We start from the raw sequence: 23,752 nt of genomic DNA on the forward strand, positions 1-23,752 counted from the left end.
ACAAACTCTAAAAAATGAGCCCTAAAAAATATGAGGCCCGAGTCCATTGACTCTGCAGCCTCATGCAAGGAGCGGCCTTGCATAGATTTAGTGTGACGTGGTAGTATATTCAGATTGTCATCCAGACACCTATGGTTTGAACCTTAGCTACGACGTATTTGTAAGAATTTTTTCTCCAAATAGAGGGCATAACCAAATGATGCTAGGCTTCTGGGCTGGCCGCCGCGTGTATTTCCTGATTTATCCCAGTGACCGGTGAGAAACTTTCGTGGGACCGAATGGGTCACCTCAAAGATAGTCAATGAGGCTAACTGAGATTATTTTTATTTTTTTACATAGGATTAGTACTTTAATAATATATTGTTATATGAAAGTAGTGATGAGGTATAAAAGTTTTCCTATCTAAAGAGACCATTTGATCACCGTGACCTTCATTTTGTTGTGGAGCCGATGTGAAAAATAATTGGGATGAGTGAGTCCTTTTTTTGTCATATGGTTGAAGCCTTGCTACCTGGGCCATGGTGCATCGGCATGACGTCTATGTAATCTCTCAAATATTCACAATTTAACTCCCAACTGTGGCGTACCGTAAGATATTTTCCTCCAACAGGATGATAAACCAGAGTGTTGGGCCACCAACTATAAGTATTTTTGGATTTACCCTATTGACGGATGAGAAATTTTCATGTGATCCACTGATTTTCTAAGATTAGTCAGTGTGAAGGACTGAATACTGAATGTTGGCTAAAAAAAATGACTGAAGCCTTATTACCTGCTATGGTGTAGTGTTAAGTACCCATTAGAATTTCTCATACACCTAGGTTTAAAACACAGGGAGTGCAAAAAATTTGCATCGCGTATTTGAATCACTTGGATTGATGGCTCATTGTATGAATTGTCACTTGTGCTTCGATATTTATCTTGATGATTGATAGAAAATTTTTATAGAATCGAATAGATTACCTCTAAAATTAATGGGATGGTAAAAACTAAGTATTATCATGAAACCTAAATACCAGGATTACCAAATAATGAAATCTTCATTGCTTAGTTTATAAAACTCAATGAAAATTTAGTTTAGTATTCGTTAATAATCACTTTCTTATGAACTAGGATCAAGGCTACTAATCGTGCATGGGCCATATTGGGCTAAACCCATCGCGAACCATGAATCATTGCTCCTCCAGAACTGCAATGAGACAGCGGCTATACGATGGACTGTAGCCCTTTTCCTCGGCCCATTCCTTAGCCCATATGCCAAGGAGCTTCTTTCATTTGGTAAACCAGAAAAGTCTATTATTTAAATATAACAGAGAATAGATTTTAATTCACTCTAGATATTAACTCTAAATTCTTGTTAACATGTGCGTTGATCGCCATAGATCGACTTCGACTCCAATGCCACTACGGACGTGCTAGAAATTTTAGATTTTTTTTCATTGAATAAATACACAATTCGTATCAACCAATTACAAATCAGTGTTCAGTTTTTTATTTCACCAGAAGTTTTTTTTAAGTCGAAAGGAAAAGAAAACGGGCAAGCACTGTTCATGGTAAGGTGCAAGGTATAATTATATATCCACGACTTTCCCACCAAAGCCATCAGACCTACTCTTATAATATTAATCACGAGACGTTTAATTACGAGTTAAGTTAAATATAATTCCATCATGTAGAAACTAAATAAATAAAATATTGGCAGCTGTGGAAACAATTTCGTGGAGAATTGATTCATCCATTAACCCAAGAACAAGCTAAAAAAAAGGATGGGAAATTGTCAATAATTAATCAATCGAACCAACTATATATATTTTTATATGCCCAAAATAAACCACCAAATTTGTATAAATCGTCTTGAATCCTCATCGATCATAGATATTAGAATTCCTCTCAATTAATGGCTTCCAGTGCTTTTCTCCTCGGGGCAGTGCCATGTCTCCTCACCCTTTCACTCTGTTTGTCTACTTGTCGTAGCACGCCGATAGATGGAAGTAAATCACTATTTTTGCATAAATTAATTTGTATATATATGTATATATATCCTGTTTCAAACCCTAATTTTATTTTTATTATTTCATAAAGATGCAGATGAAAATCCAAGCGACGTTGCCGAGAAGGCGATGTCATGCTTCCTCGATCATAATGTGAGTATAATTAATTAAATATGAAATATCTGCATATACTAATTACATGTTTTATATATATATATATATATAAATATAACAAAAATTGAAGATCTATGTGAGATGCCAAGACTCGTACAGACTGAAGGAGCAAGGGGAGATCGACGTGCCGCCTCAGGCCACTGATGAGTTCTGCCACGGCCCGTGCCTCGTGGAGACGAAGCTTGTGCTCGCCTGCGTCGAGAAGAAGCTTCAAGACTTCCAGTTCTACAACGGGGCGACCGTCCTTGACATCAAGTACAGTCTCCACACTGGCTGTGGCCACACCAGCAAGCGAGGTACCGCAGGCTGCAGCTCGCTCAGTGAAACAGAACAAAGACCAACATCTAGCTTTTTATTTACGCAGGTGACTTCACGGTGAAGAATGATAGCGAGGATTCAAAAGTGGTGCCCAAGGCTCATCCCGGTGCACATCTGGACTACGATGACTATTTCGATCATGGCAACAAGCTATCGGTTCCAGTAGTTTACTACTTGATGCTCGGCTTAGTTCTACTTCTCTGGAGCTAGACGCATGCACGCAGATGGCTCATTGATATATGTTCTTCATTGTCTTCAGAATTACAATGCATTAGTATGGATTAAATTTCGAGATTAAAGCTTCTTGTAATATTGTAATTGATCTACTACACATCCTAATAATTAAGTAGTGTGTGATATCTGAGCAACTTAATTCCACATGAACTCAAGAGGTTCCAGAGTCCTTTTCTACTTGATAAGAGTGAAAACGACAGGTGTAGATGGATTAGAATGAGGAGGAGAATCCAAAACTTCCTAGTCGAATGCCCCCATCATCTTTGTTCGAGTGTCACCGTCATCATGTTATGGTACATTTATCATGTTCTGATCATATGATTTGTCTAAATATTTTCAAGCAGGACGGACATATCAATTTAGTTAAGACTTAACTAGCATATACAATTTTCAGTTTAACCAGCTAATTAAACTCTTTTTTTTTTTAAACAAGAAAACAGACAGAGAAGCATGCATGGGAGCATTTGAAGCTAGCGTACGTTTAATGCCAACAGTTAACGGCAGTTGGGAATGAAGTGCCTTGATGCCCTCGTATGATATATTACTTGAAGACAAAAAGACAATATGGGAATGGGATGAGATGAGGCTTCCTTATCCTAAATGCTACGATACCTATCTCAGTCTCTTTTAACTTTATTAAAATGCTACACACTAAATGGATCTCAATGGCATACCTGTAATATAGCCCATAAGCTAACACAGTACATTGATTGATGGGTATCGGACCAAAATAATTAAGCCTGACGACTTTGTTCGATTTCATAGAGTAGAAATTAAAATGGTATGGCTTTTGATCCTCTACCAAAAAGGAAGATAAATGGTAATCAAATTTGTACAGAAATGGATGGATCTACTACCTCTCTTGATGCGATGCGAAGCGAAGTGGGTGGTTGATTTTTGTTTACTTGGAGGCGACGGGATTGAGGGCCTTGGTGAGGATGTTGAAGGCGGTGTAACCTCGCGAGGTGAAGCCCAAGCAGCTAAGCAGGCCTTGGCGGTACGGCAGGAACGTCCGCCGCCTCATCTCCTCCGCCTGCGCACGGCTGGCCGTGTAATGCCTCTCGTGCGCGGAAGCGGCTGCCGCGGCCCTCGTCGGTCTCCGCCGCGTTGCCACCCCGTTTGTCAGCCTCTTCGAGGTCCGTGTCTTGGTTTGCTCCGCCGCTGGAGACGAAGTTGCTGATGCCTGCGGTGAGGAGGCCGAGCTCGGCAACGAGGGCTTCGATTTAGCGGACGGGGAGAAGGAGATCGAGCGCCAGAACCTATCCTTCTCGCCGCCGCTGTCCCGCTCGCTCCCTTCGCTTTTGCTCCGGTGGAGCAGGAAGTCTTTGAGAAAGATCCATCTCTTGGAGCTCCTTCCTCCGGAGGAGGTGGAAGAGGTGGAGGAGGAACGGGACGACGACGCCGACTCCGGCGTCGTCGCCGCCGCCGGTTTATTCGAATCTTTGTCGATAATTTCTAGCCTCTTCGCCTCTTCTCGCTTCTCCATCTTTTCTTCTTCTTGCCACTGGAAGCGAGGGCTTCGAAGGGGAGACATGGATCTAGTCCTCCGATGTAGGGATCTGCTCCGCATCCTCATCCCTCGCCCCCTTCCATCCTCCTCCTCCTCCTCCTCCGTCATTTCGCCTTCCTCCTCGTCGCCATCCAGCAGAGGCGCGAGGCGCTGCGGACGCAGAAGGTGGGAGGAGAGCCTCAAGGGGCGGATCTGGCCGTCGAGGAAGAGCTCGTCGGCGGAGGTCATCGCCCCGCCTCCGATGGTGCCGTCGAACTCGAAGGGCCCGGCGGACCAGCCATCGTCGACCGTGGCACGGGCAGGGGCCGCGTCTGAGGAGAACGAATAGGGCGGGGAGGAGAGGACGTAGTGGACGGGGCTGGCGGGGCAGCTGAAGAAGTAGCCACCAGGCGCATCAGGACCTGGGCTGCCTACCGCGTCGCCAATTAGGTGGTGCGCAGGGGAGAAGGCAGCGCAATCGAGGGTTTCGCCATTGTCAAAGCTACCGAGCTCCATCTCAGTTCCTCTTCGAGCAGGAGAAGATGAGGGCAATTGAAATAAATAGAAAGAGAGAGAAAGAAAGAGACAGAGAGAGATGGCGATCAAGGGAGAGAGTGTGGAGAAGAGGGTGGCCAAAGAAGAGCCGCGGGTTGTTATAAATAGCAACCACGTCGTCGACTCGCAACCGGTAACTGCTTTCCAATGACTATTTAAATATAATAACTATTTAAAATATTATGGAAAGTATTTCTCAAGGAGAGACCTGCCCACCTTCAAAACCATTCACCGATCGAATTTTGTCAAGGCAAATAATAAAAACCGTGTCGGCCCAAGATACTTCACGAATAATCATTTGTGCCAAAAATTAACTTAAATGAGATTAAGTTATGATTAAGACCGAACGTCGATTAAGCAATTGATAATGGTGGCGATCAAGCAGTCGACGGATGGGGCAGACCGTTTCGAATTATCCGATCAATTTGTTGTGTGATCGGCCAACTTAGCTTATTTGGCTCGATCAAATCGTACGATTCATCCGGTTTGCTCAGCTAGACTGCCCCTCACTCAATTGCCCCAAGCAAGATTTGGCTTCCTTGATTTAGATAGGGCGAAAAGGATAAATTAAAATGAAATAATTATCTTATATAATTTCTCTAGTATTTTTTAGTAATTTATGATGCACTTAGGCTGGCTATGACTAGGAGTAATGCAATTAACCTTGTAAATTTATAATGTAATATAATTAATTATTATATTGGATGAAAGAGTTATATATTATACATGTAATTTTTGATTATACGGATGATTACATGTTTTTGTTTAGTGTTCATTATTTTTTATAGTAAATATAAAAATATTTTACGATCTCTACTGGTACTAGCGGTCGACGGCAATCGGCAACCACAATGATGGTCGACAGCATCGGTGGCAATCGACAACGATTGGCGACGAATGAAGGCGGTCGACGATGGTTGGTAGCAGCTGGTGGTCGACGGTGGCCGATGACGGCCAACGACAACAATGACGTCGACGACCGATTAGTGCAGGAAATGGACTAGGGGTATATTTGATATTTAAATTCTAGTTAAACATTGAGCTTGTAATGTAATTGAATTATAGGTTGTTGACCTTGCAATTTATATTACAAAATTTTATTATTTTTTATAATCCAGATTACATTACATTACAGTTTTAAAATAGTATCAAATAAAGTAATCAATATTTTAATATAATCTTGATTATATTACAAAGTTAATTATCTCTCACTAAATGTAAGCTTAGAGTTATGAAACTTTCAAAAGATGCATTTAATTTTCACATTTATCGATGCACTTGTTTTCCATTTTATCTCTTTGATCAACCAGGATAGAGCTAGAATATATATATATATATATATAATTTTATAATCATAAAGCACAACAAAATAATTACCTTACAATTATTTTTTTTAGTCTTCATATTTTGAAAATTTTGTGCAATAGATTCATTATCAATTGTTAAGAATATATATTTCTCTACATAGATAATAAGACTATCATTCATCCAATCATTCATTCAATTGCGCAAGATGTCTTTTACAATTCTCATGATAGAAAACACTCTCTCAACCTTGCATTTGCAACCAACAGAATTAATGTCAATGTTAAAAGCTTATAAATCAATGGGTGTACCAAACTTTTCAATGACATAACTAATTTCTTTGAAAGATCGTTAAGGCATTTCAATCATTAAAATGTTTTGTTAGAACACATATCATATATATATATATATATATATATATATATATATATATATATATATATATATATAAATTTCAAGTTGATCATCAAGTATGAGGAGATCGACCAAATCTTGTAGATAAAACTCAACTAGCTATATCAATTTTTTCTTATCAAAAGCTGAAAATAAATTTTGTGGACACAAACAAACTACACAAAGAAGTAACTCCTCACTTGCCTCTGACAAACGATCATTTAACTCTTGAAGTTGCATATCAATAATACCAAATAGTGATGTAAATTTGTTATTTTTGGTGGATTACGATAGGGACGATCATGTAGTGCTCAATGTATGAACATATCATCCATTTCAAGAATATTAATATAATGGTGTTGACAAAAATAATGAACTTTTTTTAAAAATGGATCTCCACCATCATCTTTCATTATTTGGAGTCGGTGTTTGCATACTTATACCAAATCCATTGCATTCACAATATCTTGATCTTTTTTTTGTAGTGCCATCGACAATTCACTCGAAATCTTAAAGATATATTTCATCAAGTGTAGATTGAACGCAAAATCAAATAAAAATATTGGCTCCAATAAATTAAATGTCTCAATTTTTTGATCAGGAGAATTGGAATTGTCTTCTGAAATTATTTTGAGCACATCATTGATAGTAGAGAATATAGAAATCAAGTTGATCAAATAATTATAATATACCCCCCAATGTGTATCCCTAGCACGTTGAAGGGAAGTTTCTTATCAAGTCCCCAACCACTTGAAATTTCATCTCTCCAATACCTCAATAATAAAATCTGAATGTTTCTCCTTAAGAAGATCATGCTGTTTATAGGATGATCCAACAACATTTACCACATCACCAACAATATAAAAGAAATTATAAATAGGAAGATTTTTCTTGGACACGACTATAAGAGATAGTTAATTAAGTTAATGGTCAAAATAATATATGTAAAATGTACATGAGTTCTGATAAGTGTGAAGTATAGAAGGTTTTCATCATGTTTGCACACTACATTCGACCCACTTTTGAATACATAATTCGAGGTAACTTGATTTTATGTTTCATTTTCATGTTTTATTGTTCCTAGATACTGCTCTCGTCTATTGTAAATGATAGGAGAGAAGATTTGAGCGATATGGAGAGCAAAATGACCAAGGCAAGGTGCCTTGTTTTGCCATGGGCGGCCGTGGCTAGTGCCATAACCGGTGGCAAGCTTTGCCATCCTGCCACGAGCGGTCGTGGCCAGCTCCACGGCTCATGGCAGGCTCTGCCATCCTGCCACAAGCGGTCGTGGCAGGCTCGGCTATTGAGACACGTGTGCCCATGTGCAACATCGTGGTCCGTGGTAGGCTCGACATTGCGCCATGGGTGCCCGCGGGTAGCACCACGACCCATGGCAGCGGGATCTGAGCGCACACTCCTCGCCATGGGCAGTCATGCCCAACAACACGGCCTGTGGTGAGCATCCAACCCCAATGACTATAAAAGGTGATTCATTCATCAAAGCTAGGGATCTTGATTTGGGGTCGAACAAGGACCCCAAGGTGGCAGAGAAGGAGTCTTTGAAACAGTTCCGAAGCCATCCAAGTTCCAAGGAGCCATCGGGAGCATCTAAGAGGAGGATTCTTCAAGCAATCTGAGCATTTGCTTCCTCTTCTTTACTTTCTCTAATTTCAAAACTATTTGATTGCTATTGTTAATCATGTTTACGGATTGTAACCCCTTGGTTATGGGGTAATTTGCTGGATTCTAGGGTTATGGAGTAATTTGTATGTGATGTTAATGTTGGAGATTGGATGGTCGGCTAAAAGGGGGTTAAATAGATGTTGCCCTCAATTTGCTTTCCTACATATTTGTTATTATAGCAGAATACAAACAATACAAATACAAATACGAAAGATAAAGACAAGAAAAGAAATGCAAACCACTAACACGTTTCCTTTAACATGGTTCAAAGATTAGGGCTCTTACGCCACAGTTATCCGTAAGATGGGCGATCCCTCAATTCTTCGGTGGATTAGCCCTCAGCAAAATCTGGCTATCTCAAGTCTCCTTGTGGGTGGAGAAATCTCACCACAACTCCAACCAAGACCTCTTGGACTCAAGAAAATCATGAACACTTGGTTGTTAGGGTTGGTTGGTGCTAGACGGGGGTGAATAGCTCGTTGTGCTTCATTGTCTTGCTTCGTGATGATGACATGCAGCGGAAAACACTCAAGTAACACTAACGCTAGGATTTACTTGGTATCCACTTCAAGAAGAGGTGATTAGTCGAAGGATCCGACCCTCACTCACTCATCCACTATGAAAATACTCCTTTACGGTAACTACCGAAGGCGGAGACGCCTTATACAACTCTCAATACAAGAAGAAAGAAGAGGGAAGCAAATACAAGTAAAATCTTACAAGATTTACAGCATGAACCTGAAACCCTAGATTCTTCTTCTTCTTCTTGTGTGGAACACTTCTTGACATTGGAAGTACAACAACACCTTACTCCAAGAAGCTTCAAGAACTGGCGTGAACCTGTGAGAATAGCGCAAGAAGTGGAGAGGTAAAGGTGCGGAGGAAGATGCTCACCAATGGCTTTATTCTACGCAACGGTAGTCTCCCAATCGATTGGCTAATCGATTGAGGAGGCTGAATCGATCGACTGATTGATTAAGCCTTCTTCTATGTCTCGCGTCTGCACGAGAACACTTGCCCCAATCGATTGACCAATCGATTGGGGAGCCCAATCGATCTGACAATCAATTGGGGAGCATTCTGTTAGTAATTAGCCCTAAAAGTCAATCATGAGATGATTAGGTTTTTTGGATTAATCATTGAGTTAGACTCGAGTGAACCCACTCATTGGATTAAGTGTAATCCGAATTAGACTCATTGAGTTAGACTCAAATAGATCCAATTGTTGGATTGAGTCAAATTGCATGGGAATCAATGGGTTAGACTCATTGGGTGAACTTGAGCTCACCAAGGAAGTTGAATGGTCAAAATTCAACCATTGAATTGAATGGTTGATTTTGAGCCATTGGATTAGAAGATGAAAGGGTGGAGACTCTTGGTATTCCATGAGATGACTATAAATATCATTTGAATGATATTTTTCATAAGATTTTCATCACTTGAGAAGGTGAAAGGTCTCTTTGCTTCTTCTTCTTCCTCCTTTCCTTGCTTGGCCGAACACACCCTTGAAGGTTGCTAGCACAACCTTGTGTGTTCTTCTCCATCTTGTTGAGTTTGTGAGACAAACGAAAGCAAGGCTTGTTCGTGTGGATACCGTAGAGGCGCGAACGCTTGATCGTGCTGTGATCCAAGCTGTCGGGAGATCGTGAGCATGCTTGAAAGGTATAACTCTATCATGTCTTTAGATCTAACTTAGTATAAGATTATGTTTCCCTTCGCATGGATCTTCTGGAGGAAATAGGTTTTTCCGCTCCGCGTTTGTGTGTTTAAGCAACCTATTCCCTTACACATTCTGTGCTCCCGATTTCACTTCGCAATCGATCGATCGATTGGGCCAATCTTCTTCGCAGCATACCTTTAACAAATCGACTGATCGATTGAACCACAGTTCAATCGATCGATTGATCGATTGACTTTCCTTTGACTTGCTTAACTCAAGTCTAGGGTCCCCAATTCCAACATCCGGTCAACCGTGACCTGCTGGAACTTCTTGTACCTAGCATCCGGTCAACCTTGACCTGCTAGGACTTCTTCACCAAGTGTCCGGTTAATCCTTTGACCCACTTGGATTTTTCTCCTCGTGCCAAGTGTCCGGTCAACCTTGACCCACTTGGACTTACCATCTCGTGCTAAGTGTCTGGTCCTCTATGACCCATTGGACTTCTACCAGATGTCCGGTCACCCTTGACCTATTTGGATTTTCTCGTACCAAGTATCCGATCAGTCCTTTGACCTACTTGGGCTTCCCAAAACCAAGTGTCTGGTCAACCTTGACCCACCTGAATTTCCACGTGTCTGGTTTCACTCACCAAATCTTTCCATCTGCCTAACTTCACTCACTAGGACTTTCCTTCTACCTAGCTTCACTCACTAAGACTTTCCATCTACCTGCTTTACTCACCAGGACTTTCACCTAGTTTCACTCGCTAGGATTTTCACCTGGCTTCACTCACCAGGATTTTTTCACTGCTCGGCTTCACTCACCGGGACTTTTACCTGTCTAGCTTCAGTCACTAGGTCTTTCACCTGACTTCAGTCACGAGGATTTTTCAACTACATAGCTTCACTCACTAGGTCTTTCATCTAGTTTCACTCACCAGAATTTTTCCTTGCCTAACATCCAGTTAGGACTTTCCCAGTCAAGTATCCGGTCAACTTTGATATACTTGACTCTTCTTCATATCAAACTGGTCAGTTCTTGACTAAAGGGGAATTGTATCAACAATCTCCCCAATCGGACGATTGGATCTGCAATCTCTATGTATTGCCAAACATCGAAACTCAGACACCAAGACTCAAGCTTGAGTCAACTCAAGCTTAGTCAAGCAGATCAACCTGACCTAGGGATATTGCATCAACATTAGTGACTATTAATTAGGGTTAACCACCACTAATTTTGTTGACCTTAACCAAGCTTCCAAGTCTTGGCTATATAGGCCACGAGTTAGAAAACTCTATCTACCAGTCGACTGGTGAAAGTGTCAGTCGATTGTTCTCTGTGGAATTTCGACCGTTACATCCCAACAACTCGATACTAGTCGACTGCTCTACATTAGCCGAGCGAATAGAAACATTCTCCTAGTCGACTGATGAAAGTACTAGTTGACTGGTACCCCGAGTACAATCTCTCAACATTCGAACCCTCATCCTTACGACTCACTTGACTCTTCCCCGCAACCTTGACTTCTTGCCTTCAAGCTTACTTCCTTTGTCTCTTATCCCTCGGATGCATTCAAGTCAGCGGCTTGTCCCAATGCCATCATTCGCGTATGCCTCGAAGTAGTTTCCCTCGGCTCTTGTTCTTGTTGCCTTATCAACGGTCCCTCAGATGCTCTATCCTTCAACGGACCCGAAGCCATCAAGCTGAGTCATATGTGTATCCTGCAAATCTGCACACTCATATACATATATCAAATACAAAGGTAAAGCTAACTTAACCCTTTACCCAAACCATCAAAACTCATGGCCACCCCGGACCATCTTGAGGCAAGATTGCTCCAACAGTTAACACTTTGCTTTGATCTATGCACATTTTCTATCTTGTTTCTATGATATGTTGGATTATGACTTAGATCTACTGTTTAACATGATCTCGATGCTAAAAGCACAAGATTTGTATCCCACGAGGATTTGGGGATGAACCGAAAGGAGAACCCGACCCTTCGACCCATAAACAACTGAGATGCGGAGAGTTAGATATGAAAATGCAACCTGACTTGCTGCGAGAAACTCTAGGCAATCATATAACTTAATGGGTCATCCCTAATGCGTTTGACGATTAGGGTTGGTACACCGATGTAGAAGTAAAAATTCATATCAAATACCTTAAGATTGTCTACCTACATAAGTCAAAATTGAGGAAAAGAATTAAGACATGTATCAAGTGTTGGTTAGCATGGAAGTGAAACCGAAATTCTAGGATCATTCTCTCTGACTGTTTTTCTATGTCTACTTGCTTTGATCACATTCTGGCTTACTTTTGTGATCTCTCTAGACTCCCTCTCTCTCTCTCTCTTCTCTTTCACATTTAGATTCTGATTTACAATCATGACAATCAACACTTTTGATGTGGTCTAGACTATTAAGTTTAATTGGTAAACTAGTACTCGATCCCAAGTTATTGTGGATTCGATCTTATTATTACTTGATGACACTTCGTGCACATGCGGAATTGCCACCACATCAAGTTCTCTTTGAAAATAGGTGCTTTTAGACCATTAAATTTAGCTTGCATATTACTTGCTCCATCAAAACCTTGTCTTCTCAACTTAGACATATTCAAATTATATTTAGAGAATATCTTATCAATGCCAATTTTAAGTGAGAGTGTTGTAGTACTAGTAGCATGCTCAATTCCAAAAAAAAACACTCATGTACATATTCACTACTATTCACATAATACAAAACAACTGACATTTGGTCCTTTGCTAATACATCACGAGATTCATCAATTAAAATAAAGAACAATGAATCACTAATATCACTAATAATAATATTAATTATTTCAGTTGCACAATCACTTGTTATATCCTTCTGAATATCAGGTGATGTTAACTTATAATTTTAAGAGTATTTTTCAATATCACACCATTAATCTCTTTATTATGAACACCTAAAAACTCTAGTTGAATAAGAAAGTTTCCTAGATTAAGAGAACTTTCAATTTCGTCATGACTCCGAAATAAATTCGCTTATCGCAATAAAACTCTGATACAATCAATTGAAGTATACAATAATTTTTCCGCATTTGCATTGAGTGTTTGTGCAAAATTGATTGAATGTGCTCATCTTGATTCATCAAAGCTTCACAATTCATTCAAACTTTATGATGTTCACTATCATGCTGGTCATGAATATTTAACCTATCTTTTCTCTTTCAATTTTGAAAGGTTTTATTGGACTTTTGGTACTGTGCAAGAGTACTCAGAAGATATTTACAAAAAATGTTTGACATAGATGCAACACACGTAAGCAGTAAGTACCAGGTGTGCTTCTTATGGTTGATGGTAATAATAGATTGTCGTCTCTAGTATTTACAATTGTAATAAATGCTATAATTGCCTTGAGCTGACCTTTCTAAGGTCCGCTTGCAGTGAGAGAGCAAATTCCAACGTTAGTAGGTTGATCACAGTCGATATCTTATCGTGCTCGCCAGAAAATGCAAGATGCTTGATGATACCTACGATCTGCAGTCTCAAATCATTCCAATATAACTAAACCACTTCATTATTCACAATCAATTAAAATTCCTTTTCTCGGCTAAGTGGGGAAATGGATTGGGATAGGTTTATCTCACAAGCAACATTCTTTTGCTTCTCGTAGATCTTGTCTCTAAGGTCGAGGAGGACGTTGGCAGGGATCAATGATGAGGAGTCAGCCATGTTGTCGCCGAAGATCTGGACTTGAAACCAGCTTGGGAATGGAGCAAGAAAGACGAATGAGTGAGGATATTCTGTTTATGGACTTAGGGATTAGGATTACCTTTGACTTTAAGTTTTTAGCTTGCTACGAGGTGTGGAGCGGTCAACGGAGGGCTTGCTTGCTCTTGTTGTGGTCCTAGGAAGTGTTGTGCGGAGAGTCTTGTGAAGTGTCGACGAGTGCGGAGAGACCTTGATTGAGAGTGGGACACGAAGGATGCATTTTTTTTTTCTTTTTAACTCTATCGTGTTTTTTTTTCATTTGAGCTTAAAAACTATATTAATGAAAAATTGTATTTGGGCCCAGCTCCCCACACTAGGCTACACAGGCTCCATCCCTGTCTGTCAACCAATATAGTTTTGTGGTGCAAAGAATAACAATATTATGGTACTGAATTTCAAAGAACAACACTACTATAATGTTGATTTTCAAAAAATACATGAGCCTAAAATTAATATTATTGTAATGTATTATATTTTAAAAATCAACAGTGGTGTTGTATTTTGAAAATCAACATTATGATTATGTTGATTTTTGAAATGTGTTGTTTTTTGAAAGTCAATCATACCACAGTGATGTTTTTCTTTGAATATATAACTATAATGATTAACGACAAATATAAAATAGAAAACAAGTGCGTCATTTGATAAATATGAAAGTTAAATAAGTCTTTTGAGAATTCTGTAATTTCAAGTGGGTTCTTTGGTATATTACTTTTAAATATTTTTTTTTCCCGATAGCGAAGGAATGTAAAATTTTTATCCTCCCTTTAATTAATCGTTTTCAATTCTCTAAACAAGTCATTAATACTAGAATGAGATGGTGATTTGACTCATTTTTATACATAAATATAAAGATTGTCAGATTGAGACGGCCATTTGATTCATTAATTTTTTTTTCTTTCAGTATAACATTAACGATGTTACTTGTTCCTCTAATCATTTTAGTTGCTTCTATTTCTAACAAAACCAAAATGGTATTCTTGAACGCATATATGATGTGACATGTAAGAGTAGTCGAAACTAGAGAAATTTCCTTAGTTGACTGTGTTTTGTGTATGCTAAGATTGATCGTCGTGCTAATCCATGTGTTGAAGTCGAACGCATTCGTTGTATTAGTCCTGTTCATTTATGTTCTTATATGATTATAAGATTTAAACCTTTGGTCATGTTCCTCCTTTCAAAGTACACGTCCAAATCCAAGATTATAACTCATTTTCCGTTTTTTTTTCTAATCTTCTATTAAAAGTAAGTGACCTTTATGATGAAATTTACACGGACTAGTCATCGACATGGAGAGACTGTGGGTGGGGCTGCCATTAGATGATCAACGTACTCGTCCACCAGCCAGCCTGCCATGTTCGCGTACCATGACATTTCTATTTCAGCCAATTTATAGCGACCCACCATGACTTTTCCTCAGGCCTGTTTGCTTCTGGATTTCGTGCAACCAGCGAGCTTTCTTCCTTCGCCAATCATACTTCTCCACGTGTCCAACTCATTAATTATTTCCGAATTACCAAAAATAAGAGAATCCGATGCAAATAGTACGAACCTGGTTGGGTCTTCGTCATATCCGGCTTGTCGATTTCTTCATTCAATCACATCATGATTACCATTATTGTTGAATGTTGATACCTCGTATTTAATGCTTTTTAAAATTTATTTATGAGCAAGAATGAACATTTCGCTCATCCGAATGTCTTTTATTATGTCAGTCTCCTAACATTTTTAAAGGAATAAATTCCAAGAAAATCGATCCTTACTCAATGAAATAACTTTGTACCAAACGTCAATGGAGGCTGTTTATGAGCAAGAAGTTGGCCTACAATTAAAACCTTATCAATGAATCATATTCAGACCTGCTAAAATAACTCACTCAAGGCCACGATAATCAATACCGGCAAGGTCTTGTTCAACGATGTGAAAACTTAAAAGTTAAAAAGTTTAAACAATGAAACTTAAACAGGCAGTAATTTCTTACATCCAATAGGAATTTGATGAAAACAAAAATAATGATCCAGGTCCAATTTGTTTAAATTCATAGCAAACTATAGCTCATCGCTAAACATTATCAAGAAATTGTTCTAAACTTTGTCATCGACTATATAAATCTCATTCCTTTCATTGAATTCTATAACTATTGAATTAGCAAATTATATCTATGTCTATGAAAGTATTCAATAGAAAATAGACATTCATACATTCTTTTTTGCAGATAAAGAAATCATTACCATTGCTGCAATAAAATGTGCCCTTAAACAAAATAAATGCTCAAAGCATCTTTCATTATAAATAAGCCCCTATTGTGTGGCTGTTCATGTTCAATCTTACCATACTGTCTCTTAAAGATATCAAGAACTAAGTAAAACCACACATTACACATTGTTCTCTCCTCCCTCCCCAGAAGGACTGCTTAAATATATAGATTTTATTTTAAAGTACTTGAATAGAATGATGCTCATGAATAGCAAGAATTTTCTGTCTCCTAACATGCTTATCTGTTTTCATCAAGCATTCTGAATACTGTCACCCATGAAATTTATGCCTCACAATGTGTCGTCGAATATGGTAGACAGAACAAGCTCTTGTACAAATTTGCTCCTTCGAGCTCTCTCTTTTTGATCCTTGTCGGTTAGGGATGGTTCAACCCTGAGGTTTGAAGCACATCAAACAAGAGAAAAAAAAACATTTAGAAAATAGAAACATAAAAGCATTTAGAGAACATAACTTAATTCCGTGTCCTAATTTCATTGGCAGCATTTCACTATACATGGCTGACTCATTAATATCAGCCCCCGAAGTTTTAGCTATAGATGGCCTCACTGACTATAGTACATAAGAAATGATAACTTCCCGATCATATAGTATTTGAAACAACTTCTCCATGTTAACAACTTTATTGTACCAATACAATTGTTAGAGTTTATATCATATCTTCCGAATATTAATAAGAAAGAACAATTTGGCACCATTATTCCCATTGTATGTATGTATTGTTAACTTACAAAGTTAAAATATTCCTCACACTAGGCATAATTTGAATGTACTTATAACCAAAGTATCTTACTTCAGACGGTCTCCCATCTTAAAGGGTCTGGCTAAAAGGAAAAAAAAATGATGACAATACAAGCATGAACTGCCAAAAAATAACTGATAGCTTTCCACGAATTGCACACGCATCTATATCATGAAACAGAAATTTAATAATAGAAACACAAATACCTCTCAACCAATTTTTCATCTGAATTATTGCCAGTAAGGCTCCCTTCATTAAAGGAGTCTGCATGTGCATCTTTTGGTGATTCATTCAACGGCAACGACGATTCACCCAAAGGCAAGGTGTACATGAGGGATGATATAAATGGATCAGGTGTTGCTGCTGGAGGAGCCATATAGGAGGATCCACCTAGAAGATCTTGTAAATTGCCTTCTCTCAAATCCTTTCGTAATAGGGAAAGCATGGTATGAGAAGCTGATGATCCTCTACGGTATCTTCTCCTACGCTGCATGTACTAGCAAATTAAGGAATTCATAAAAAGCAAAAAAGAAACCCAAAACATTCAAAATTTTTGTCTGTAACCAAAACTAATTCGAAAAAACATCAAGAAGCGTTTATGAAAAGTAGAATAAAGAAATCCACAGTGCATAATGTTAAAGTTAATAGATCCTTCTATAATGCCTTTTTTTTCATTGCAAAGATTAAATGGAGGAAAAAAACTAACCCCATATACTGGCAAATCAGTAAGTAGAACTGTATGCCTTGTATATGCACGTATCATAATTTCAAATTATAACTGGGCCTTTCAACAATTCCACAATTCATATATAATTTATTAGCTCATCTTTCTAGAAAAATAATCAGAGGAGAACAAAAAGGATATCTTGAAGAAACTTCCATGTTGTGTTGTCAAGTGTCCAATCAGGTCAATTCCTACACTAGCCGCACAAATAGGACATACCTGCAAAAGGAAATACAACTCAGCTATCAGCATAACAAGACTTCACTGGAAGTTTACCCAAGAAAAGCTCCAATAAAAGAAGAGGAGGTTGGTTCAGCTGTGATGTGCCAATAATCATCATACACAGAAAAAGAAATAAAACCTAACAAAATTGTCAGCTTGAAAGAGAGTTATACAAATGTTCCACAGCATGTTCGCAACCCTACAACCACTAAAATAAAGAAAAAAGGAAACAAAAAGAAGAAAATGATCTCTGATTGTTTCTCTTAGCCATATTTGCCCCTAAAAAAAATATTCCCATAGTCGTCAAAACTTTTTCCAGCCACCTTCTTGTTCTCTTAACTGAGTCTCCTTATTAATGCATTTTCAATTTTCAACAAGTACATTCTATATGAAGCACATTGAAGCCAATTTACATCTACTAATCTCCTTTTTTGTTGTGGGAATTCAGATATAAAAAATAATAGTCTCTTCCATATGTACATCCTCATTGTATCCATTCTGTTAATAAGATACCTATAACCAACATAATTTGATCTGCAGGAGGGCAAAAAGTTGACATCATTATCCAAACAAGACTGATCAGAGAATAATAGCATAACCATACAAGATACAAGGGGATTGTTCAGTTACATGTATTTCTTGTTAATTACACTAAAGTAAACTAAGGGATTAAGAAAAATACGCTCATTGGCATTATAGCTTGATTGGATTTGTTCAGACAAAGTTTGGATAGTTGGCAGCCAAAGGAAGGAGATGACAATGAAAATCTGATCAGATTTGATTTGATCATAGGATCTTCCATCTCTTCTTGTTGTGTTTCTGAATTATATAAAAAATGTAACTACAATAAATGATGCTCGTGCAATAAATGGTTGGTACTTTACAGGGCTGGTTTGATGGTGATTACATACAATAAATCATAAATATGCATTTTATTTTTATGCTAAAACAATTGAAAATTAATCGATGAACATAGGTAAGATCTTGGTTCAAACCATATATACAGGAAATGTAGGGCAGTCTGATGGGCATTAAGCAGACAGTCCACATTATCTAGTCAAGATTTAGCTACTGATGTACTTATCAAAACAGATCTAGCTACCAAATGCCAGTTGATGTCATTCAAAACATCAATCTGAAAAACACAAGAGAATTCCAATGTCTAACGGAGCCCAGAACAGCACCCAATTTTGTTTTTGACTACTTTTGGTGAACACTTCCATTAGAATAGAAAAATGTCATCATTGGTAGCATCTACTGTGATTACAATGCTTGTGATAGAGGATCAGTTAATGGATTGTTATCAGATCTTCTCAAATGCGCCAAAGTTCCACAATAAACCTAACAACAATTAAAGAGCAATTAACAATTATACACTGATCCATAATTTATGGATCAGAGAAGTGTTGGTGCAATTTCCCTAGGTCAATATTGACCAAGTTGACTAAGCTCGAATTGGCTGAGCTTGAGTTTCGATGTTTGACAATATGAGAAGGAGTCGAATAGGTCAATATTTGATGATGTGTTTAGGAGATTGCTAGTGCAATTGTCCGTTTGGGGAGATTGTTGGTGCAATTCCCTTCTGATCAAGAGTTGACCAGTTTGATATGTAGGAGAGTCAAGTAGGTCAGCGTTGACCGAATACTTAACTGGAAAGTCCTAACTTGAGCTTAGGCAAGGGCAAGTCTAACGAGAAGGTTAGTTGAAGAAGAAAATCCAGGTGGGTCAGTGTTGACCGGACACTTGGTGTGGAAAATCCTAGTTAATGAAACCAGGCAAATTGGAAAATCCTAGTGAGTGAAGCTAGGTGATGAAAAACCCTAGTGAGTAAAGCTAGGCAATGAGAGAGTGAAGCCAGGTAGATCAAGCAGTCGAAAAATCCTGGTGAGTGAAGCAGGTGAAAAACCCTAGTGAGTGAAGCTAGGCAGTGAGAAAGTCTTGGTGAGTGAAGCTAGACAGATTGGAAAGTCCTGGTGAGTGAAACTAGACAGATTGGAAAGTCCTGATGAGTGAAGTCAGGCAATGAGAAAGTCCTAGTGAGTGAAGCTAGGCAATGAGGAAGTCCTACTGAGTGAAGCCAAGCAATTGAAATCTAAGTGGGTCAAGATTGACCGGACATATGGTGAGTGGAAGTCCAAGTGAGTCATAGAAGATCAGACACTTGGCACGAGATAGAAAATCCAAGTGGGTCAAGGCTAACCGGACACTTGACACGAGAAGGGAAGTCCAAATGGGTCAATAGTTGATCAGACATCTGGTGATTGGGAAGTCCAGGTGGGTCAAAGGATTGACTAGACACTTGGCACAAGGAGAAAAGTCCAAGCGGATCAAAGGATTGACCGAACACTTGGTGGACAAGTCCTAACAGGTTATAGTTGACCGGATGTTAGGCAAGGAAACCCTAAACTTGGATGAAGCAAATTAAGGTTGGGCAATCGATTAAGGCAATCGATTGGCCCTAAGCTAATCGATTGTGTAATCGATTAAAATATTGTCGCGAGAACACAGAAAGGGGCCCGAATTGATTGGTCAATCGATTGGGCCAAGCCTAATCGATTAATCCAATCAATTAGGGCAGGTTGTTCGCGAGAACATAAGGTACCGGAATCTATTGAGCAATCGATTCCGGCCATGCTAATTGATTGGGTCAATCGATTAAGCAGTGTTTTGTCGCAAGAAGAGGGAATCAATTGAGGCAATCGATTACGAGGCTTCTCGCGAGAACACAGAAGCGCTCTGAATTGATTGGTCAATAGATTCAGCTTCCCCAATCGATTGAGATATGACTGTTGGTGCAGGATGCATGTAAAAGCGCTTTGACGACTTCAAAGGAGCAACGATTCTCACATCTTCCTCCCCTATTCTCATCACCGGTTCTTGGATAAAAGTGTTGTTGCATTTCCAAGCATCAAGAGACGTTTCCAAACAAGATGAGATCAAGCTAGGGTTTCATTGTTGTAAATCTTGTAAAATTGCATTTGTTTAGCTTCTCGTTTTCTTCTTGTTGCATTGAGAACTTGTACGAGGTTTCTTCACCTCCGGAGTGTTTCCGAGAATGAGTGTTTTGATAGTGGATGTGTGAAAGAGGGTCGGATCCTTGGCTTATCACCACATTTTGAGGTGGATGCCAAGTAGAACCTTGTGTTAGCATTAGGGAGATTTGCATCGAGTTTATTCGCTGCAACAACGTCTACAAAGCGAGGGAGCAAGACGAGCTATTCAACCCCCCACCCCTAGCTCCAAAGTGACCCAATAAGAAGTTGGGACAATTAGGAAACAACAAATAATAATATATAGAAAAGCTGTTCATGCTAAGGTGGATGAATGACTTCACTATAAACAAGAAAATGAAAAAAAAATATATTAACATCCAAGAGCAATTTAGTGTAACAGAATAGATTGGATTAACAAAATGAGAGGAAAAAAGTTGAAAGATATGGACATATTCGAAGATGACCGGTAGATTTAAAAAATAGTTGAATTGATTGCAGTGGAAGATATGAGAGGTGAAGGGAACCAGAAAAAAACTTATGTAATGCAAAAATAATTCAATTGATTTAATCTTAATAATGATATTCCCTTGCATATAATTTAATAGAAGGATAGAATCCATATAGCACACCGCTCAATATTTTGGGGAAAAAGTCAGACAGTATTATAGGTTTGATAGGTGAGTATTAAGGTCCTAATCACAACAAGCTTGGATTTTAATGAGATCATTTACAGTGCATCCGAAGCAATTACATTTCTTATGGAGGCAATGTAAATAAAATAACACCAAATGAAACGTCAGCAGATGCTCTGAATTGTTACAAGGATCTACAAGAAAGTCATATAAAACATTCAGATATACAAAAAGACACCAAAAACAACAAGTGAATAGCATAATTTGATAGGTGAGCACTGAAGTAGGCTCTTTATGAACAATAAAAGGAACACAGAAATAATCTCAAGGATCTGCAATTGGTGGTGACGGTTAAAGTTTTGATATTTCAGGACAACTCAAGCAAGACGGCATAATGGAGTACAGAAAAAGTACTGAAAAGCATTGAAATTATATTTACGGCACTGGAAGAAACAAGCAAATAGACATCTCTGAATACTAAGTTTGGATACCACAAAGAAGTCACATTTTATATTTCACCGGATAAACAAAAGCAACCTAAGACAATAATGAGGAAGAAGATGTCCTACTACATCTAGTCTTGCAAGGAGCAACTAGAATCATATCACGCCATCATGATGCGGACAACTGCATAGAAATGATCATAGAATAGGCAATATACAGCCAGTATAAAATAAATAAACTGGCCATCTAAACGATATGAAAATCAGAAAGCGAAGCCTGTTCCTGTTGTATGATGCCTGTGGCCGATGGTAGTAGAATCAAGCAATACCACACCAGGAACTTTCCCATCAAAAATACAAAGTAATCATCTATCAAATTTACTAACTCAACATAACAATCATAATAGTTTACAACCTAAAAGCAACTAATCTAGTAAAAACACCAAAAGGAAGAGAAGGAAGCCTGCAAATAATGCCACCGAACTTTTCCTACCAAAATAGCATTTGAACCAAAAATAATGACGGAAAAAAAAAATCATAAAACCAAGGTCTCAACACGCCCGTTCTTCTTCCTGGAATAGTAAAGGGGGGAAAGTACCACATCTTTAGCCTCCGTGGGATGCTTGTCATCGATGTGACAGCAGAGGCCGACGATATCAAAATCGTCGGAGCAGAAAGGGCAGGGGAACTCCGCGCGGAGATCATCCTCAACGCCATCAAACTCCTCGTACCCGAGAAACAGATCTACAGACAGAAAATCCGATCAGGAGAGACTTTGAGCAACAGAACGACGCTCACAAATCCAGGAACCACCGTACCTCTCCAGCTGCGAAGATTGGGATCTCGAGATGCGTCGACGTAACGCGACTGCAGCGCGGCCTGTTGGCGCTTCGACGCGGCTGCGGAGAATCGGCTCCACGCATCGGATTCCATGGTCGATCCGATGGCCTCCCAATTCCTTTTTCACCCAAGATTCCAGTGCCGATTCCGCCACGGAGAGCCGCAATCGAAGCCCCACCACCCACAGCACGAAAAAGTTGAGAGAAATGGGGCAGAGGCTAAGAAACAGAAGAGGAGAGAAGAGTGAGGGCGGTCATTTGTTTATATATCGCGTGTAAAAGTTTTCTTTTTTCCTTTTTTGTTTTTTTTAAGGCGAACCCACCGACCGACGGACCGGCGTCTCAATTGGACGTCGTATTTGAACGGTTAATTTGATCCTGCCCGAATGGATCGTACCGTAAGCCCATTAGGGATTGTCATGTGTACATATAAGAGCATTTTGTTATAATATCCATTATCTCATTAAAAAAAAAGAATTCACTATCACATATTCATTATAACAACATATCTCTTTCACTCATATCTCTTTTAATATTAATATTCATTATTTATGTATTCCACCATACATTTATTCATCCATTTTATTAGTTTTTTAAATAATATTAAAAAATTTATAATTTTAAAAAGAAAAAAAAATTATTAAAAAAAATTAAGAGAGAGGATGTTCAAAGGTGTTCAAAGCTTTGAACTCTCTCCTCTCTCTTGTCTTGTGAGTGGGCATTATAATGTCCACTCACAATAGAGAGAGGATGTTAAATGGACATTATAATGTCCATTTAACACCTTATTGCATATGCTCTAACGCCATCGGCCGGGTTCGATCTCCAGATACGGCATATTTACAGGAATTTTCCTCTAAATGGGGAGCGCAATCAAAGGATGCTGGGCGTCTGGGTTGATTACCGCGCACGCTTCCCGATTTACCCTGTTCAATGAAACTAACTGAGATTATCATTTTTTTTCTAACGCCATCAGCCCACTCGAAAATGCACACATGATAATTTTTGAGTGAGACTCGAGTAGGATCGAATTAATCATATTAGAGTTATGTGTAGAACATAAAATATTACTTGAAAATTATTAATTATCTAAATCAAATAGATGTTTCGTGGATAATCTTAATGAATAGACATCCTAAAAATTATCATCTTTTATCACAATTAAAAAATAATTTAAAAATTATATAAATACTGTATATTAAATTCGAAACCTTCTCAAATTTAAATTCATATCTTTTTCAAATGCTCTTTATTCAATAGATACAGCGTAAACATCTCAAATACTCATTAATTCAGTACCCAACCCTTCATTCCGACGTCA

At 38.7% G+C, this 23,752-nt stretch overlaps 3 protein-coding genes across 3 annotated transcripts; 1 reads left to right on the forward strand and 2 right to left on the reverse strand.

The window, feature by feature from the left end:
* Positions 1–1,848: 1,848 nt before the first annotated feature.
* Positions 1,849–2,861, forward strand: LOC122036384. Its single transcript, XM_042595677.1, has 4 exons — positions 1,849–1,991; positions 2,083–2,144; positions 2,236–2,461; positions 2,530–2,861. The coding sequence occupies exons 1-4, from the start codon at positions 1,898–1,900 to the stop codon at positions 2,691–2,693; spliced, it is 546 nt and encodes a 181-aa protein (XP_042451611.1). The 5' UTR covers positions 1,849–1,897; the 3' UTR covers positions 2,694–2,861.
* Positions 2,602–4,867, reverse strand: LOC122036383. Its single transcript, XM_042595676.1, has 2 exons — positions 3,575–4,867; positions 2,602–2,736 (listed from the first exon to the last, which is right to left on the reverse strand). The coding sequence occupies exon 1, from the start codon at positions 4,720–4,722 to the stop codon at positions 3,619–3,621; it is 1,104 nt and encodes a 367-aa protein (XP_042451610.1). The 5' UTR covers positions 4,723–4,867; the 3' UTR covers positions 2,602–2,736; positions 3,575–3,618.
* Positions 4,868–15,816: 10,949 nt separating this feature from the next.
* On the reverse strand, positions 15,817–22,676 carry LOC122036372 (protein DEHYDRATION-INDUCED 19 homolog 2-like). Its single transcript, XM_042595665.1, has 5 exons — positions 22,411–22,676; positions 22,191–22,336; positions 17,444–17,521; positions 16,785–17,071; positions 15,817–16,211 (listed from the first exon to the last, which is right to left on the reverse strand). The coding sequence occupies exons 1-5, from the start codon at positions 22,523–22,525 to the stop codon at positions 16,109–16,111; spliced, it is 729 nt and encodes a 242-aa protein (XP_042451599.1). The 5' UTR covers positions 22,526–22,676; the 3' UTR covers positions 15,817–16,108.
* Between the last annotated feature and the right edge of the window lie 1,076 nt (positions 22,677–23,752).

This window comes from Zingiber officinale, unplaced genomic scaffold, assembly GCF_018446385.1.
Source record: "Zingiber officinale cultivar Zhangliang unplaced genomic scaffold, Zo_v1.1 ctg149, whole genome shotgun sequence".
In the NCBI taxonomy this organism is placed as follows: Eukaryota; Viridiplantae; Streptophyta; class Magnoliopsida; order Zingiberales; family Zingiberaceae; genus Zingiber; species Zingiber officinale.

Bases quoted from the DNA above. Each gene is read 5' to 3' on its own strand.
- LOC122036384 (XM_042595677.1), top strand. From the start codon at position 1,898: ATGGCTTCCAGTGCTTTTCTCCTCGGGGCAGTGCCATGTCTCCTCACC. The intron at 1,992-2,082 runs GTAAATCACTAT...TATTTCATAAAG, and splicing joins TAGCACGCCGATAGATGGAA to ATGCAGATGAAAATCCAAGC. The intron at 2,462-2,529 runs GTACCGCAGGCT...TTATTTACGCAG, and splicing joins TGGCCACACCAGCAAGCGAG to GTGACTTCACGGTGAAGAAT.
- LOC122036383 (XM_042595676.1), bottom strand. From the start codon at position 4,722: ATGGAGCTCGGTAGCTTTGACAATGGCGAAACCCTCGATTGCGCTGCC.
- LOC122036372 (XM_042595665.1), bottom strand. From the start codon at position 22,525: ATGGAATCCGATGCGTGGAGCCGATTCTCCGCAGCCGCGTCGAAGCGC. The intron at 17,522-22,190 runs GTACTTTCCCCC...TTCCTTTTGCAG, and splicing joins CCACGGAGGCTAAAGATGTG to GTATGTCCTATTTGTGCGGC. The intron at 17,072-17,443 runs ATATCCTTTTTG...ATTTGCTAGTAC, and splicing joins AACATGGAAGTTTCTTCAAG to ATGCAGCGTAGGAGAAGATA.